Here is an 18,921-nt window from a genome sequence, read left to right as displayed (position 1 = left end):
GGATGCCATCCCCCCGGGTGAGGTGCGGGAGGGCGGGGCCTGGAGCTCCCTGCTGGTGCCCGCTGGAGGTCGCCGCCGGCTGTGGGGAGGACACACTTCCGGTGATGTCAGGGGGTGTGGCATATGCTAATGAGTTATGCTAATGAGTCCCCCTAGCTCTTTTTCTACGAAATGACCCCTGGGTATGACAATTTATCTCCATATTTCTCCTTTGAACTCTCAACCACTCATATTCCCTTATTATACTGTCCACTTTAAATTTCCAGGCACATCGCTTTTTTCTATTCCTTCTACAATTGTTTTTTTCTTTTGGAGGGTAGTCTTTGCACCTTCCTTTTTCATGTCCTTATCTTTAAATAAGTCGTTTTTTTCACTTTCTTTCACAGAATTAAATGCAGTCGTGAGGTCCTGGAGGAGAAATTTAGGCTGCTGGGCAGGAAACCTAGGTCCAGGACCTCCAAGGTAGCTTTCTCGGAAGTGCTACCTGTTCCACGCGCAGGGCTGGAGAGACAGGCACATATCAGGAGTCTCAATGTGTGGATGAGACGATGCTTCCTCAAAACCCTTCTTTATTCCTTCTCTCAGGATTTTCAAAAATTGTTCAACAGATATCTCTCCCACCAGAGTATTTTCATCAAGTTCTTCCTTCTCCTCCTCCCTTGTTGTGGACGCCATTTTTGTTACTAAATTCAAGTTAATTCATTTAAATTCTAAGAATAATTCCATTAGAAAGTCCTATTTCATCTACCCAAAGTTCATTATAGATCCTTGCCCGAGTGTAAAAATTGAGGTTTCCCCGGAAGCAAAAATAAGGAAACAATGACCACATAATTCACTTCCTCTCAACTCTCCGGCCACTATTCTTCTCAGTTTTGGGAAAACAATTACCGGGGTCTTTCACTGGCCGTCTTCTCTTCCTAAAGCTTGAAACTATATGTACTCACAGTTCTTTTCCTAGGTTTCTTTTTCTGTGGTGCTGTATTGCTGTGTCTTTCATTCCAAAAGGGTGATTTAAAACAGAGGTTGCAGCTATTCGTAGACAATGGCGACCATGCTACGTTCCAGTCAGACGCTCTTGCTTCAGGGCGCTAATGGTCGTCTTCCCCCGGCATTTGCCAAGTGCCAGGGGAGCCAAAACAAGCCTCTTGCACTGGCCCTCTCTCTGGGAGAGCTGGTGGAGCCCCTCCCGAATCAGGGGGGCTCCAAAATAAGCGAAAGGGAATTGAGCGGCTCAGGAGAGCCCTGAGAGCCGCCCGTCGCTGTGCCGTTCCGGCAGAAGTCCTTAAATTATCATTTTCAAAACAGCGTAACCGTGATCTACAGACTAAACTCTTAACCTGTAGATTAGTGATATTAGTGATATTTTCTGTTTTAATATTTTCTTGGTTATTACATTTTTCAGAATTTTCAACATAAGCATTTATGACTAAAATGTTTTTAGGTTTCTTCCTCCTACTCAACAAATGATGTGCAAAAGTGTTAAACTCTTAAAAGGTAACCCCACTTGAAAATCAATTTGCTATTCTTTTTCATGTTTTGCGCAGAAGTTGTGTAAGGATGCAAAAATCCAAGTACTTTCTTATACTCTAGATGAACAGCTTCTTAGCAGATCAAACATTTCACAGTACCCCCCACCCCCCAGACCCTTTAAACCAATAGCAACATCTTTACTTGTCAATGACAATGTACCTAAACACTAATAAAAGATCTTAGCAGTTGCAGGCAACAAAAGAACACTTTCCAAGCCTCAGGCTAACTCTTGTTCTAACTAATTTCCCTTTTCTTAAAAAAATTCATAAAATGAAGGTCCTAGTAGTGAATACAATACTTTCCCACAAGTATAAGTCAGTTACTTAATCCATCTAATTTATCTTTTCCACTTAACCTTATAAGACTCCAGTTGTGTTTACAGACATGACAGCCCAGAAAAAAATTCATAAGGAGAGGGAACAAGTGTTTTTTTCTGTTAATGTACTAGCACTTTATATGATATTATGCTATGTTTTATAACCATACCCTTGTGATTTTAACTAATTTCTCTGTTTTATATATTCCATGTAAGCTGCATTGAGCCTGCCCAGGCTGGGAGGGCAGGATATAAATAAAATAAAAAATGTTTTTCAATTTTTCCAATGTGGAAGAAAAACGGAAAATTTGGGGGAGTGCTGAAAAAACCCTATGAAATATTTTCTCTTAAGACTGAGTGAAATGCTACATAAGGTTTTCACTACCAAAATCTATAGTATGAAAGAGTCCTCAAGCTTCCACTTTTTCCACAGGGAAAAAAGTGGGAAACTTTGGAGAGTATTAAAAGCAGACACCTATGAAGGATTTTTCTTTCTGAGTGAGAAAAATCTTGCCTTTTCGAGGAAGGTGACTGAGACCAGTGGTGTGTCAACTTCAGGCCTTTTTGGATAACTCATCTGCTCTGCATCCTTTTCAATCTAGTTTCAGGACAGGTTATCGGACTGGCTATCGTTGCAGCTGATGATCTCCACCTGAATGTGAACAAAGGCCATTCCTATTTGTTGCTCTTATGAGATTTATCTACAATTTCAGTACAGTGGACCATACCATTTTATTGAGTCATTTGGAGGCAGAAACCAGTATCGGAGGATATGCTTTGAATTGGTTTAAATCGTTCTTTTTGGACAGGTCTAAAAGAAGTGCTATTGGAGACCAGTTGTCATTAGTGTCCAGTGGGGTTCCACAGGGTATGGTCTTATCTCTTTTACTATTCAACCTCTATGTAAATCCCATAAGAGAAATCATTCATAGCTGTGGAACTGAGTGCCATCCATATACTGGACCCAGCTGAGCTCTGAGCAGGAGACAGAGCTGCTAGAGGGGTGTTTTTTTACTTGCTTTCAGCTGAGGGGATTCAGCTGAGGATATTGTTGTTCCACGCGCAGGGCCGGAGAGACAGGCACAGATCAGGAGTCTCAATGCGTGGATGAGACGATGGTGTAGAGGGGAAGGGTTCAGGTTTGTTAGGCACTGGGATTCTTTTTGGAACAAGAGGGAGCTGTACAGGCGAGACGGTCTCCACTTGTCCCGAGAAGGAACCAGGCTGCTGGCGCTTAAAATCAAAAAGGTGGCAGAGCAGTTTTTAAACTGAATATTGGGGGAAAGCCGACAGGAGATGAAAAGTCTCTGGTTCGGGTTGGCTCATCTCAGAGAGATGAGGGGGTACCTGTTGCTTTTCTACAGGGAGGTGGATTGAAATTGTCCACTGAGACCATGGCTAGTGACATGGACTGCCTGACAAGGTCTCGAGATTGCAAGAGGAAGGTGGCAGGCTTAACCAGTATGGGAAATTACAGCTGTTTCTATACAAATGCTCGAAGTGTCCGAGGTAAAATCGGGGAGTTGGAGTGCTTGGTGTCAGAGGGAAAAATAGACATTGTGGGTATTTCAGAAACTTGGTGGGATGAGGAAAATCAGTGGGATACGGTGATTCCCGGTTATATATTATATCGGAAGGATAGGGGGGGAAGGGTTGGAGGTGGGGTGGCTCTGTATGTCAGAGAGGGTATAAAGTCCAGAAAGATCGAGAGGCTAAGAGAATTGGATTCGCTTCTTGAAGTTCTGTGGGTTGAAATAGGGGGGCCAAAAGGAAACTTAACACTGGGAGTTTGTTATCGCCCACCGGATCAAAAGATAGAGGAGGATTATAAAATGATGAATGAATTAAAGATAGCAGCTAGACAAAAACACTGTGTCGTAATAGGTGATTTTAACTACCCACACATTGATTGGGTCAATATGTGTTCTAGTCGAGAGAAAGAGATTGAGTTTCTAGACACTCTAAATGACTGTGCTATGGAGCAGATGGTCATGGAACCTACCAGGGGAGAGGCGATCCTTGATTTGGTCCTAAGTAACACTCAAGACCTGGTGAGAGATGTAAAAGTGATTGCACCGCTTGGGAACAGTGATCATAATGTTGTTGAGTTCAACATTTGTACAAATAGGGAATTGGCCAAAAAGACTCACACAACCACTTTTAACTTTAAAAGGGGTAATTTTTCTGATATGAGGGGACATGTGGGGAGGAAACTGAAGGGAAAAGTAGAAAGGGTCAAAACCATTGGGGAAGCTTGGAAACTGTTTAAAACTACAATTCTAGAAGCTCAAATAAAATATATTCCGCAGGTTAGGAAAGGCACAAACAGGTATAAGAAAAAGCCTACATGGTTAACAAACAAAGTAATGGAAGCTGTAAAAGGTAAAAAGGATTCCTTTAAGCGGTGGAAAGCTAGTCACAGTGAGGCTGATAAAACAGAACACAGGCTATGGCAAATAAAATGCAAGTCTGTGGTCAGGCATGCAAAAAGGGAATATGAGGAGCATATAGCAAAAAATGTAAAGACCAACAATAAAACTTTCTTCAAATACATTAGAAACAGGAAACCAGCCAGGGAGGCAGTGGGGCCCTTGGATGACCAAGGGGTAAAAGGAGTACTGAAGGATGATAGGGAAATGGCTGAGAAGCTAAATGCATTTTTTGCCTCCGTCTTCACTGTGGAAGATGAGAGGTGCTTGCCCACTCCAGAGCCGCTGAGTTCGGGAGGGGTGTTGAAAGACCTGAGTCAGATTGAGGTGACGAGAGAGGAGGTCCTAAAACTGATAAACAACTTAAAAACTGATAAATCACCAGGCCCAGATGGCATACATCCAAGAGTTCTGAAAGAACTCAATTGTGAACTTGTGGATCTCCTGACAAAAATATGTAATCTCTCCTTAAAATCAGCCTCCATTCCTGAGGACTGGAAGGTAGCTAATGTCACTCCCATCTTTAAAAAGGGTTCCAGAGGAGATCCGGGAAATTACAGGCCAGTCAGTCTGACGTCGATACCGGGTAAATTGGTGGAAACCATTATTAAGGAAAGAATTAGTAGGCACATAGATGAACAAAACCTATTGAGGCAGACTCAGCACGGTTTCTGTAAGGGAAGATCTTGTCTCACTAACCTGTTAGTGTTCTTTGAGGGGGTGAACAAACATGTGGACAAGGGGGATCCAATAGATATTGTTTACCTTGACTTCCAGAAAGCTTTTGATAAAGTTCCTCATCAAAGGCTCCTAAGCAAGCTCAAAAATCATGGGATAAAAGGACAAGTCCTTTTATGGATCAAAAACTGGCTAATTAATAGAAAACAGAGAGTGAGTATAAATGGGCAGTTCTCCCAGTGGAGGGGTGTAAGCAGTGGGGTACCACAGGGATCAGTACTTGGTCCACTGCTTTTTAACTTGTTCATTAATGATTTGGAGATGGGAGTAAGCAGTGAAGTGGCTAAATTTGCGGATGATACGAAGTTGTTCAGGGTGGTGAAAACCAGTGAGGATTGTGAGGCACTCCAAAGGGATCTGTCAAAGTTGGGCGAGTGGGCGTCAACATGGCAAATGGGGTTCAATGTGGCCAAGTGCAAGGTGATGCACATTGGAGCCAAAAATCCTAACTATAAATACACGTTGATGGGGTCTGAACTGGCAGAGACTGATCAAGAGAGAGATCTTGGAGTTGTAGTAGATAACTCACTGAAAATGTCGAGACAGTGTGTGACTGCAATAAAGAAGGCCAATGCTATGCTGGGGATTATTAGGAAGGGTATTGAAAACAATATCATATTGCCCCTTTATAAATCAATGGTGCGACCTCATTTGGAATACTGTGTGCAGTTCTGGTCACCACACCTTAAAAAGGATATTATAGCTTTGGAAAAAGTGCAGAAAAGGGCAACTCGAATGATAAAGGGGTTGGAACACTTTCCCTATGAGGAAAGGTTAAGGCGCTTAGGGCTCTTTAGCTTGGAGAAACGACGACTGAGGGGTGACATGATTGAGGTTTATAAGATTATGCATGGGAAAGAGCAGGTAGAGAAAGAGGTACTTGCTCTAAGGCACAAGGGGATCCTTTGTTCTCCCACAGACCACATGGCAGGACAAGAGCATTTCAGTGTCCATCCAAGATCTCACAACCAGGAACAGAGAGAGAGAGAGAGAGATCCTCTCATTGGGAATGACCAGATATACTGCAATTCCAGGGGCCAATTGAAGGAGACCTGGGAGTGCCCAATTGTAGAGTTACCATGGGAACAACTTCTGAATGGTCAGAGCCTCTGAAGGACACACCCGGGTCATGTGCCCCTCCAAACTCCAACCCACCATGGCCTACATGAATATTTGCTTGTTTGCTAGGCCATCTGGTCTTCTGCCAGCAAGGAAGTGTGAAGGCATGTTTTTATGGCATGGCAATAGAGGCCATCTGGACCTCTCTATTTGGCTTCAATAGGAAATCAACACAGCAGGGTACCAGATATCAGCATTCTAGGGGAGACATGAAACCTTTAGAAATCAGACATTCTAGGGGGAGACAGGAAGCAATATTTCTATACACAGCTTCTTATAATTTGTGGTAGAAATCAGACATTCTAGGGGGAGACAGGGGTTTATAGGAAGCAATGTTTCTATACACAGCTTCTTATAATTTGTGGTAATGTTGATAGGGGCTCCAAAAGTAAGTTGGCTGAGAGGTTTGGCCTTGAATAATCTAAGGGTGGCTGTCAAGCATTTGCCCCCTTTATGCCAATAAAATTTTTGAATTGTCCCCGCATTCCTATTGGCATTGGAGGCAATGGAATTTATATTAACAGTTCTAGAGCCATTCACCTGAAACAGAACACCCAATACTTAAAACAGGAAACTTGTTCAATAGGAATAGAGTTTAAGTACCAGTGATAGATTTTATGAGTACTTTTTGCAAAGGCCATTACTTTGGTTTTGGAAGAATTAACCTCTAATTTGTTAGCCTGGCAATATTGGGTGAAGGAACTCATGGCTCTCCTGAGGCCTGTAGGTGTCCTTGAAAGTAGAACAGCATCCTCTACATAAAGGAGCACCCCTGTATATGTTTATTGCCTAATTTAAGAGGGTGAAGTTCAGGCTTATTTATGTGAGATGCCATGCTGACCTGGTTAAAAGTCTAGGGGTTATATTGGAGCTAGCATTAATGCTGGAGAAGCAAATTAATGCAGCTGCAAAAAAAAAAAAGCCTTCTTCCAACTTCATCAAGCCTGGAAGATAGCCCCCTACCTTGATTCAGCCAATCTAACCACCTGGATCCATGCCACAGTAACCGAGATTAGACTACTGTAATGCATTTTACATGCATCTGCACTTGAAGTCAATGAAAGCTAAAACTGAAAGCTAATTCAGCAACTCCTGTTGGTGCCCTGCATGGCCTTGGATCCTCCTATCTGCAGGACTACTTCTCCTTTGTTCTGGCATGACATCTTTGATCATCAGGGCCTTCTTCAACCTGTAAACAGGGAAGATTAAAACTCCCCTGTACTTGTGCTGTCTCTGCTGAGGTTCCCACTCTGTGGAATAGCCTGCCTGAGACAGTCAAGAGGGCTCCCATGCATATGTCTTTCTACAAACTATGTGAAATGGAGTTTTTCAAAGAGCTTTCCCATAAAGGTGACAGGGTTGCAATATAACAGAATAGTTTAGGAAGGTGCTTTATTAAGGGACTGTGGATTATACTACAGGACATCACTTTGCTGCATGGATTGCGCTGTCATTTCAGTGTTTCCTACTGATGTAATACCATGATTTTTCTTCATTATATCCATATCATGCCAAATATGCTATGATCATTCAGATTTCAGTAATCCTAGTTGTGGTACACTGTTTATCAGATGTCATCTCATATTGACTGTATTGACCAACACTATGGTTATTTGTATAGACTGTTATCAACTTAAACTGTGTAATCCACGTGCGTCTCAATGAGAAAGGTAGACTATTTGTACTAGCTGTTTAATCTGAAAGGATCATGGTTAATTTTCTCAGTATTTACTGAGTGTATGAGCCCATTTGGGAGAAAGAAGAATGTTTAAACAGTATGGTTCCATAAGAATTTGGCTCTGAAGAAGGAACATAGCTGAAACTCTCGCGGCCAACAAGAGAAGTCACCAGCCTGTTACAGCCTCCTTGCAGACCTGGAAGTTGGCAACTGAGAAAAAATCAAGAAGACCACAGTGTATCTATGGACTATGTATAGCCTATTCATTGGGCTGACTAGGAAGGCTTTCTGTGTATTTTTCTAAGCCTTAGTGTTAAATGTTATATGCTACAGTAGAGCAGCCAGTCTCTTACAGCCTCCATACAGACCTGGAAGTTGGCAACTGGGAAACAGCCAAAGAGACCCAGTGTATTCAGGACTGTGCACAGCCTATTCTTTGGTCTGTCTTTGGAAGGCTCTCTTTGTATTATTAGTCTTTGTAGTATTAGTGGAGCTAAGTGGAACGTTTATTCATCTATTGTTTTTGATTTATGCATTGTGTTAAACATACACCTTTATAAAAACCTTGAGTGGTAGCATTTCACGGGATATTTTGTGGTTGTTACACTGAGTGCAGTATCTCCGTGGTCCCGCTGTGTTTATAATTATAAATGCAAGCAATCCAATCTACTTATATAACATTCACCATCTTGATCATTTTATTAAACCAGCTTTCAAAGGAAGACTTCTGTTCATTTCCCAAAGAAATAATACTTTGAAACTTATTTTTAGAAGATATGTCCAACTCTTATTTTGCATGTCTTCTCCCAAAATGGGAACTGTGTGGCACAACCTTGCAGAATATGAATGATGGAAAGAAAGAATTACAGCTCAAGATTGATACAAAGTTGTCAGGAATACCAAGGTACCATAAAAGAACTCAAGGCTTTAGGGCTGATTACTAAAGGAATTACTAAAGGAACTTGTTGATCTATTCTCAGAACCTCTGAAAACCATCTCTGAGAAATCCAGGAGGACTGGTGTGTGCTATGATAGGCAAATATCCCAGTCTTCAAAATGGGCATAAAGGAGGATGTGGGAGACTACAGACCAGTCAGTCTGGCTTCAACACCAGGACATACTAGAACAGATTATAAAGTGGTCAGTCTATAAAGATCTTAAACAATGCTGTGATTAGCAAAGCCAGCATGGATTTGTCAAGAATAAATCCTGTCAGACTAATCTTATCTTGTTTTTTTAATTGGGTTACAAATTTAGGAGATTGCAGGCTGTAGACAAAATGTATCTCGATCTTACCAAAGCATCTGACAAAGTCCCCTGCGATATTTTGGTTAGCAAACTAGTTAAATGGATTACAACAGCCTTAGGTAGATTCACAGCTGGCTGCATACTCAAAGCACACCTATCAATGAAAAACGATCCATCTAGAGAGAGATTTCTATGTGACACAGGTCTCTGTCTCAGACTTGCTATGATTAAGGTTTTTATCTGTGACTTAGATAGATAGGTAAAGGGAATTCTTATCAAAGACACAAATGTGGAACAGACAGCGAACATCTCAGAATAGAAGCAAAATCTAAAATGCCCTTGATCGCTTGTTATCCAACAACATGAAATTCAACAGAACCAAATACAAAGTTCAGCATTTAGGCAAAAAGAAGTAAAAGCTCACATAGAATGAGGAATACCTTGCTTGGTATTAGATCATGTGGAAAATATTTTGGGACTGCAGTCAATTAAAAGCTGAATATGAATTGGTAGTGTGATGCAGCTACAAGAAAAAAGACTAATGTGATTTTAGGCTACATAATAGAAAATCTGTATCCAAGCCATGTAAAATGATTCCACTCCATTATATGCCAGATTGCATCTGGAGTAGGGCAACAAATATAGTTGGGTTCAGGAGACTCTGGAAAATAACTGGAAGAGGTTGGGTATGTTTAGCTTGCAGAACAGAAGACTGAGAAAGCACATAATCGAATATTTCAAATACCAAAAGGTCTGTCACATGGAAGAGGGCAAATACTTGTTCTTTGCTGCTTCAGAGGGTAAAACTACTAGATGGCCTGAAATTGCAGGAGGGTAGATTTCAGTTGAACAGGAGGAGATGCTTCCTAAAGAGAGTAGTTTGGTAAGGGAGCCAGCTACTGAGAAGTAGGCTCTCCCTTCCTGGCGAAAGTAGAAGATGGGCAGCCATCTCCTGGAGAGGTGGGAAAGTTCTAGCTTTGGACGTCCTGAACTGAGCAACTGGTTGGGAGAGGACCTATGGGCCACCTGCTGATTCGTATTTATTTGTGAAATTTCAAAAAACACATTGTTCCTAATATACATTTATCACTTCATGGTTTTAACACATCATACTTTCTAGACCATGAACACTTCAATACATAACAGAACTAACAACTGGATCATATATGTTAAGTCATGACAGCCACTCAGGTTGCCGCATGTTCATCTCAGGCTAATGGTAACTCACCCCTCCCCCTCCAAAATGAATAAGTGTTAAATTGTGTTTTAGTTACATTACTATGAATGCTTATCCTGGCTATGAAAGCTGGTAAAGGCAGCTCAACTATATCCACAATGACCTCAACAACAGAAATAACAGGAGCCTACCACTATATTGTCTCTCTTCCCATTGTAGCACAATGCTACTGTTCCCATATGGAGCTCTCCAATATGCTTTCCACAAGTTTAAAGTGTATATGGGGTTCGCCACCACTGGTATATACCACCAAATATACCACAGATAATTTCTCTGTATAGCCACTTCACACTTTAGTGGGTGACAATAAACAAACTGGGACCAAAAAAGTGAATTCTAGAAAGACTGCAGATTAGGAATGAATGTTCAAGACCCACATTCAAATCTGCAATCTGAGACATGGTTTAAGAACAGGACACCAAAATCTGCCCCCTGCCCTAGACACTGAAGTCATAATTATTTTGCAGCCTGACTTTCTCACACATAAACATGAACAGCTGCCATTTGTTCTTTTGAGTGAAAAGCAAAGCAGTTCTTTTGGGAATAGCACTGTTCCAATGGCAACAAAACCAATCCTCTATTTCCAGTGCTGCTAGTTTATATCAGAGAAGATCAGGCATAAGGGTTACTATGCACAGAACAGAATATTAGTATTCTTAATGTCCACAAAAGTCCTTAAAGTTATCCCAAAGTTCAGAAATTACACTATTTTTTACACAGTGCAATAGACGCCTCCTGATGAACTGACAACATCCACACTCTAAAAGGGCAGGAAAGATAACAAAGAATATGGGCAAATGTAAGAATGACAGGTACCACATGTGCCCATTTTCCGAAGCCAGTGCAAGGTGTTTTGCAGTTTTTATACTGTATCAGATCAAAATCTAACAGAAAAACTTAAGCTGTATATATTTATCATAGCGCAAAAAGGTAAATACTAAAGATATTTGTGCTGGGCACTAATGAGATCAGGTGTACTGCAACTAATAGCACTGATCTTCAACTTTTCTGAACTTGGGATTCACCTTTAATGCCTGGGAATTATCATGGGGCCGACTGAGCTACAAGCATGTGACAGAAAGTCTTGTGACATGAAGGAGAGGTGTCACAGTTAAGGCTTAAGGTTTAACTAGTGGAGAGGGGAGATCCCAGGCTGGGGAAAACAAAAGGCAAAAACTGGGGGGGGGGGGGGCTCTGAGCCTGCCAGTGCTAAAAAGAATATTCTCCTTTGCCAAAGTACTCATCACATCTTCCTACTGCCCTTCTCAATGTGCATAGAAGAAGTGGAAGGAGTCATGATGCCCTTGCTCTCTCTACATGGAGACACCTGCACAGACTTAAGAGAGTCAGACTAGGATCTGGGAGACCAGGTTTGAGCCCCCACTCCACCATGAAAGCTTGCTGAGTGTCCTTGTGCCAGTCACGCTCTCTCAGCCTAACCTACCTCACCAGATTGTTGTGAGGATAAAATGGAGTAGGTTAGAATGTTGTAAGCCATTGTGGGTCCCCACTAGGGAGAAAAGCAGGATATAAATGAAGTAGATACAAAAACAGCTCTACAGAAACTCACAACTTAGCAGTTGGGATGCCATGACCCAAAAGTTAAAAGGACCACTGGTCTACAGGACCACTATATCACATGATAGATCAGATCTCAAGGTGTGTGGGGGGGCATTTACTACAGTCATGATACTGGGTTGGATGCTTCCCTTCCTCCTGTCTTTGCCCATCATAAAAACTGCCTCACAGAGCTTCTATTTGCTATATAGAAGAAGAAGAGGAAGAGATTGGATTTATACCCTGTCCTTCACTACCCAAAGGAGTCTCAGAGTGGCTTACAAACTCCTTTCCCTTCCCCACAACAGACACCCTGTGAGGTGCGTGGGGCTGAGAGAGCTCTGACAGAAACTGCTCTTTTTCAAGGACAGCTCTTATCAGAACTATGGCTTGCCCAAGGTCATCCATATATTGTACTTATCTACTTTCACCTACAATAGCCAATAGTTTAAGGGAAAGGATTAAACCCCTTCATCAAGGTCCAGTCCTTCTCCACTCCAGTGCTTTTTTATAACTTGGACCTGTGTCTAATTATGAACTTGACTTCATGATTAAAATTTAACCTTCCAAGGCAAGAAAGAAGATGACTTTCCAATAAAGCACAAGATTTATAGATAATGTTGTTGTAACTTAAATGGAGAACATTAATCCATCTCTAAACTTCAGGAAACATGTTCGTTCAGTCTTTGAAGATCCTACACAGTATCTTCCGTGAAGATTTCCTATATAACAAAATCTGGATGACATTGTTTCCCCTCCCCAACCAATTCCGCTTTAGCAGTAGGTTAGGCTGAGAGATGACAACTGGACTTAAGACAATGAGCTTCATGGCAACATTGGGATTCGAGCAAAGTCATTTTATCTCACTGATTCACTTAAGGCCTTTTATACTTGCCAAGAAGACTGATGATGATAGCCAACAGAGCCCCTTTTAGTAAACACCAGAACTAGATATCTGTATTACAAGCATGTAAAGATGCTTTATGTACCATTCTATTTAACACAAAAAGTGCTGCTGGATCAGACCACAGAGACTGACCAGATAGCCAGAAAGCCTACAGCAGCTGCGTGGAGGTCAAAGAGATATAGTGCTTTTGAGGAAAGCCAGGAGAATGCAAACCTTCCTGACCTCCTCAGGATGACCATTCCACAAAGTGGGGAGCACAACAGAGAAGGCACGTGTATAGACAGTTGTTGATTTTGCCGACTTGCAGGCTGGCACCTGCATAAGGCCCTGCTTGAATGAGCGAAGCTGTTGTGGTCGAGCACAGGGGGAGAGAGGGTCTTGTAGAGATGAAGATCCAAGGCCAAAAAGGGCTTTGTATGCAATAGCCAATACTTTAAATTGAACCTGGTAACAGATGGACAAGCCAGTGGAGTGACTGCAGAATAGGAGTAATATGTATGTGGCACCTAGCTCCCAAAAATTGCTTAGCTATGGCATTCTGCAAGTTTCCAAATTGATTTTAAGGGAAGACCAAGAAGCTAACTTTGGTATGGAGTAGCAGAAGCCCAGATGTGATTTAGCCTATTTCCATGAGTTAGTTCAGTGACCTCATGCATGACTCATCCTGTTATGGAATAAGGGTTTCAAGAGGAAATCTGAATATACAATAACCTTTCTGGATGAAACCTTTACCTGAGCTCAGAAATCGCTTTCACATCTTCTCTTGTGGTGTCTTCATAACTCAAGGAGCTACACAGATGTAACTGATTGAAGTATACATGCTTTCCTTTTTAAGAAACAAGGCCACATTTTAACATGTTATTACATGGCTGCAGATAGATAGATATAGTAGATGTGCCATAAAAATAATAGCATGAATTTAGTTAGCTATGTGTACTACTGTTTAAAATATTACAAATGCCAGTGAGGAAAAGCACATTTCTGTACCACGCAAGAGCCTGTAGGCTTCTAAAAAAAACCATTTCTGTTTGAGTATCATCAAAGTGCAAAAGCTGAACTATTTTGCTATAAATTTTTAAAAGGCATTTCAGATCCAAATGTAATGGAAAAACTTTGCACACTCACTGCTGTCAAATTTATATTACCTTCCTCCTGTATGATGGACTTGCTAACAGTGCAACACTAAACAGAGTTTCACCCAGCTAAGTCCACGGACTTAGAAAGGTATAACTTTGTATAGGATACCACCATAACCATCGTGTGGGATCCAGCCAGCTTTTCCACTGGTAAAAAAGTGAAGAGGGGTCCCCTTTGACCACCAGAAAACGTATGCTGAGGAATAATGGGTACTACATGGACCAAAACCATGAGGGACAGGGATTGTAGTAAGGAGAAGCACTGGGCAAACTGAGCAAACACATTAGCCGATTCCAACCCTTGTATATCAGCAAAGCATTCAAAGTGAAGTCACTACTGCCCATCACAGCTTCTTTTGACACAGGCAGTTATTAGGATCCAAAGAGAAGGTAATAGAGCAGAAAGATTTATGTTCATCAATGAAGTCATTGTCAGAGATATAATGGAGCAAGATTTTGAAGCAGCATGCAACACATATTTCAGTTAACAGCATTTTGACTTAGTTATGGAATCATTTCTATAATTTACATTAGAGAAACATCAGAAGAATGAGCTCACAAAATAAGTTTCTTAGGTCTCTTCTACTAAAAGGTTATGCAACTTATTTACAAATCTCAGCAAGCCCAAGAAAGTCTGCGGATCTACACATGAAAATTTCTGTAGAATGCAACAGTACATCAAAAGAAGCAAGCTGCAAAGATACATTAACTACATCAAAGAGAGTATTAGACATTTGAAAAAACAGTATGAACCCTTCTCAAAGATATGTCAAACAATATTGTGTCATTAAGTAATCTCAGTAACCAGAAAAGGATAGTGGGGCCACACATGTGAAGCAGAGATGCTTGTTACAACAGACTACAAATGAATTTCTCAGGCCTATCTGAAGGTGACATTTTCTTGTTGCCTACACCAAAGTGTTTGGTTCTCTTCAGCAAACACCAGCTTTTTACCATCTCAGTGCCTCTACATTCAAACCTTTGTTCACAATCATTCACCCACATATAGAACTATTCTCCAATACATATTTTGAGCAAAACTACATAAATTTCAGGGTACAGAGCGGATTCTCATGTACTTGTAAAAACAGTCCATCCAGCAAATGTTAATGATTTGACTGATGGCTAAGAAATTTAGTACTGGCTAAAAGTCTCCCTGTTCACTACTATGATTGGTTCAGACAACCTACAGACTCATCTAGGTATAGTAAAGCTTAGTTGAGATCAACTGGAGTTTTTAAAGAAAATTAGCTCCCTGTGTCACATTTATTAGCAAAGGAAAATAGCTAGGCAAACCATACTAACGCATTCCCCAACATTCAACAGCCTCTGCTTCCCCCAGCTGACTGCATTCGAGAAGTTCCTGGGAGACAGCTGAAATTGTACTGAAGAAAAAAAGTCATTTCAAGATATAAACAGTCAACTGTCTTGCAGTTGCTAATACTGCAAAATCTAACAAATGGCTTTCTGGTTTTTTTCAATACAGGTGATAGTGATTTTTGCAGCTTAATAAACTCATGTTTCATGCATGTGCAGCCAGTTCAGAAAACTAAGAACAGATATTATACAAGAAAACTAAAAGAAGGAAAAAGAAACTGTACTTTCATTTCGTATCTGAGAAAGCCAGAAAGGAATGCATAAAGTACACAGACAGGACCTTACAAATTCCTAGTTAAAGTTAATCTGCTAATACCAGCCTGACACAGAATGATAATGCTTATCCAGTTCTTCTCAAGTACCAGAATGGCACTGCATAAGTCTATTACCACTTTGCCCAGTGGTAATACCTGTTTTTTACAATGCAACATTTTTTGTAAAGAAATTTGTACCCAAAGGCAGAAGATAGCAACTTCAACACATAATACAATAAGCAAAGAAGACTACTCAGCGAAGAAGGTGGGAATGCCTTCCAATAATCCTGTCCTGGAAAAAGGCTTGGCTTCAATGGTCCGACAGACATTACCTTCAGTTGTGCAATGGCACTGCATTTCAGTTCAGCACCAGAAAACACCAAAAGTCTTAAGTGCTTAGCGATTTATGCAAAGCTGCTCTGGCTAGTCCTTTGAGCAGACACACAAAAGAATAAAATGACACATGGAGAAAGTACAGAGCAGACTCACCTTGTCCAGCTCGTCATGTAGCTCAGCCAAGCTGGGCCGGATGAGCTTCTCGCCCAGGCCACCAGCAGTCTGCCGGTAATAGTCTATCCTTGGCACGGCGTCGATGGTGTTGTGGCCGAAGGTGCGCAGGTAGTAGGTGTTGGTGTGGGTGTCGTAGTAGTAGTGATGGTGCCCTCCTCCCCCGGAATGGAGGCTCCCCTCGCTCAGCACCGTGTCGCCGCCGTTTTGGAAGCTGACATTGAACACCTCGCCACCGCCAAGCTCACCCGAGCTCTCGTCCCCGGCGGAGGGGTCCACGAAGTTGACCCGGAATCGGCCTTTGGCTTCTTCGCTGCCTTTCCCGGACCCATCCCCGGTGGGTTTGGAGGGCGATTCCGTCGTCCTCGCCTCCCCGTCTGCGGCCGCTCGACCAGCGTTTTCTGCCACCAGGTCCACCTGGAAACGGCTCTGGCTCGGCGTGGGACCCAGCGGTCTGCCCAGCCCATCGCCGGCTGCTGAGGCGGGGGCCAGCCCGGGGCCAGGCTCCGGCGACAAGGAGCCGCCGCCGCCGGGAGCATCCCCGTCACTCGCCGGCAAACGAGACGCTTCTTCAGCGCCCCCAGATGCTGCTGCATCGGCGGCGGCTCCTCCTCCTCCTGCTGCCTTCAGCCTGGGAGAGCCAGAGCGAGGTGCCGGAGGCGGCGTGCGAGGAGGAGGCGGAGGCGGCGGCTGCAACGGTTTCCCCTCCATGGCTCCTCCTCACACGGCAGCGACACAGGCCGGATGATGAGCAGATTCTAGCGTGACTCCGGCCGACTCCGTGACTTCCTCTCCTTCCCGAGGCAGGCGGGCGGGCGGCCGGGCGGGCAACTACCGTTCAGAGGCGCTTTAAACTGCCAAACCGGCGCCCCGCAGCCGGACTACACTCCAACGCTACGCAACACGCCGCGCCTCCTGGGCGGGCAACCGCCCTATCCCTCCCCGCCCTTCTTCGTCCCTCCGCCCCTGCCTCCGCGGCCGCGCCAGGTGATGATGATGCTCTCGGCGGCGGCGCGGCTGCCCGGCTCTCGGCGGTGGTGTCACGGCGCGCTCCTTTACCCCCAAGCAAGAAAGGAAACCGGTTCCCTCTCAGGGCATCAAACGGCCGCCACCGGGCAAAGACGCAGCCTCGGTGGGCGGCCCCGGGGGGGGGGGGGGTGTGTGAGGCGGAAGGAGCCGCCTGGCGTTCTGCTTCAGCCACACGCTTCTCTTCCTGTATCGAAGGAGCTTCCCAGCACCACACACCGATTTCTCCCCACATATACAAAGCCGCGCTAAAGCGTCGCGCCTCACTCTAAGTGCCGATGCCGCCTTTTTTTTTAACTGGAGGAAGGAAAAAGAGGGGGAAAGCCGGCGATCCTGCCTTCCCGCTACGGCGCCGTGTTCACACGCGCCCCACTTGCTCTCTCCCACGCCCCTTTATTCCCTCTCGTTTGAGGGGCGGCAGGCGGTGACTAAAAGGGGCGTGAGAGATATCCTGCTTGGCTTTGGCACCCTCCTTCCCCATCCGAACACCCGACCCCAAGCAACGCCAGCTAGCCGCAAAGCTCCCCTCCACCCCGCTACACACACTGACACAAGCGAAGCCGGCGCACGGAAGAAACCAGAGCCAACCCGCGAAAGTGAGCGGGCCGGCTGCAGCCAATCGCCTTCCAGCTACGCGGCTCTGGGACGGGTCTTTAAAGCATCCCCTGGGAGAGAGGCGGCGGTAGGCGCCGCATCGGGGAGGGGACTGGCCTCGCGAGGGGCGGGGGCGGATTCACGCTGCACTTCCCTTGGAGATAGTCGATGCAAGGTCGGCTGGCCCGCCAGGCCGCCTGCTTGTTTGGGGCTTCCCAGGGAGCCGCCCCTGTTTCCAGTTACCGCTGGAAGCCCACAAGCACCGCCTGGTTGTGAGCAGGCCCCGCCCGCTCTTCACTGCAGTAGGTGCCTCTCGGCGCTGGCCCGCAGCCCCTGGCTGCCTGATGCTCCCCTGAGAAGAAGCCGCCGCCACGCCGCCTCTTGGCCCCAGAGCGAGGCTGAAGGCGGGCGGCGGATGCGGCGGCCTGCTTACAATGCTTGGCACTCGTCCCGTGGAAAGAATGGGCGGGGCTGGTGAATCCTGACCCGCAGGCGTATGACAAGGGCTCCTATGAAAGTTTTCAGCCTGGTTTGCTGCTCTTAGGAGTAAAGGGTGCCCAAAATCTCGCGAGGCAATACACAGACTGCTGCAATGCTGCTGGGCACGCTCGTTTGGGAGGTGAATCCTGCTGAGCAGAGCTGGGCCTGTTTTCCACAGTAAGGTTATTAAGGAATTCCTGAGTCAGAAGGATATTACTATGTTATTTTTTATTTATCTAAAATGTTTAAGTCTGCCTTTCTAGTCAAAGCAAATCTTATGAAACTCCACAATATTCTACACTATAAAACAACAAGTAATAAAAAATGAAAAATCAGCAGAATAGCTATTCCTCTTTTGTCATCATCAAAATAACTCCTGAAAAACAGCTTGCCCACTGCTATTGCTATTACCCTGCAATGATGTGTGTGTTTTAGGGTGCACAGGATGATAAGCCAAACAAGCCTGGACACTGCCAAATGTTAACCGAGTCCAACCTAGAACATGATCCAGAATCCCTCCAGAGCACAGGGATCATTGGTAGGCAGACAAATTGGTGTGGAAATTGTTCCCTGAAAGCACAGAGTTTGAAAACAGCTGATTTGGAGCAATATACTCTTATGCTGGAAAGCAAGGAGGTATTTTCTTCATTATATTAGTTTCTTACTAAGATTTCACTGCCTTCCTAAGCAGATCTACTCAGAATCCTAGGTATCTATTCTCTGGGGCTTACTCACAGGAAAATGTTATCAGAGTTGCACTTTTTGCCACTTAGCACAATATCTGCCTT

The 18,921-nt window shown here is 44.0% G+C and overlaps 1 protein-coding gene across 1 annotated transcript in view; it reads right to left on the bottom strand.

Annotated features, from left to right (window-relative positions):
• The window catches only part of SLC12A2 (solute carrier family 12 (sodium/potassium/chloride transporter), member 2), a 91,235-nt gene extending 74,303 nt beyond the window's left edge, over positions 1-16,932 (bottom strand). The window contains 1 exon segment of the mRNA XM_015405796.1: positions 16,016-16,932. Within this exon segment, the coding sequence (XP_015261282.1) occupies positions 16,016-16,744 (729 nt within the window). The 5' untranslated portion in view covers positions 16,745-16,932.
• Between the last annotated feature and the right edge of the window lie 1,989 nt (positions 16,933-18,921).

Source organism: Gekko japonicus, unplaced genomic scaffold (genome assembly GCF_001447785.1).
Source record: "Gekko japonicus isolate JY-2015 unplaced genomic scaffold, Gekko_japonicus_V1.1 scaffold126, whole genome shotgun sequence".
Lineage (NCBI taxonomy): Eukaryota > Metazoa > Chordata > Lepidosauria > Squamata > Gekkonidae > Gekko > Gekko japonicus.
Note: the sequence above shows the minus strand (reverse complement) of the source record. Positions and strands in the feature narration are given on the sequence as shown.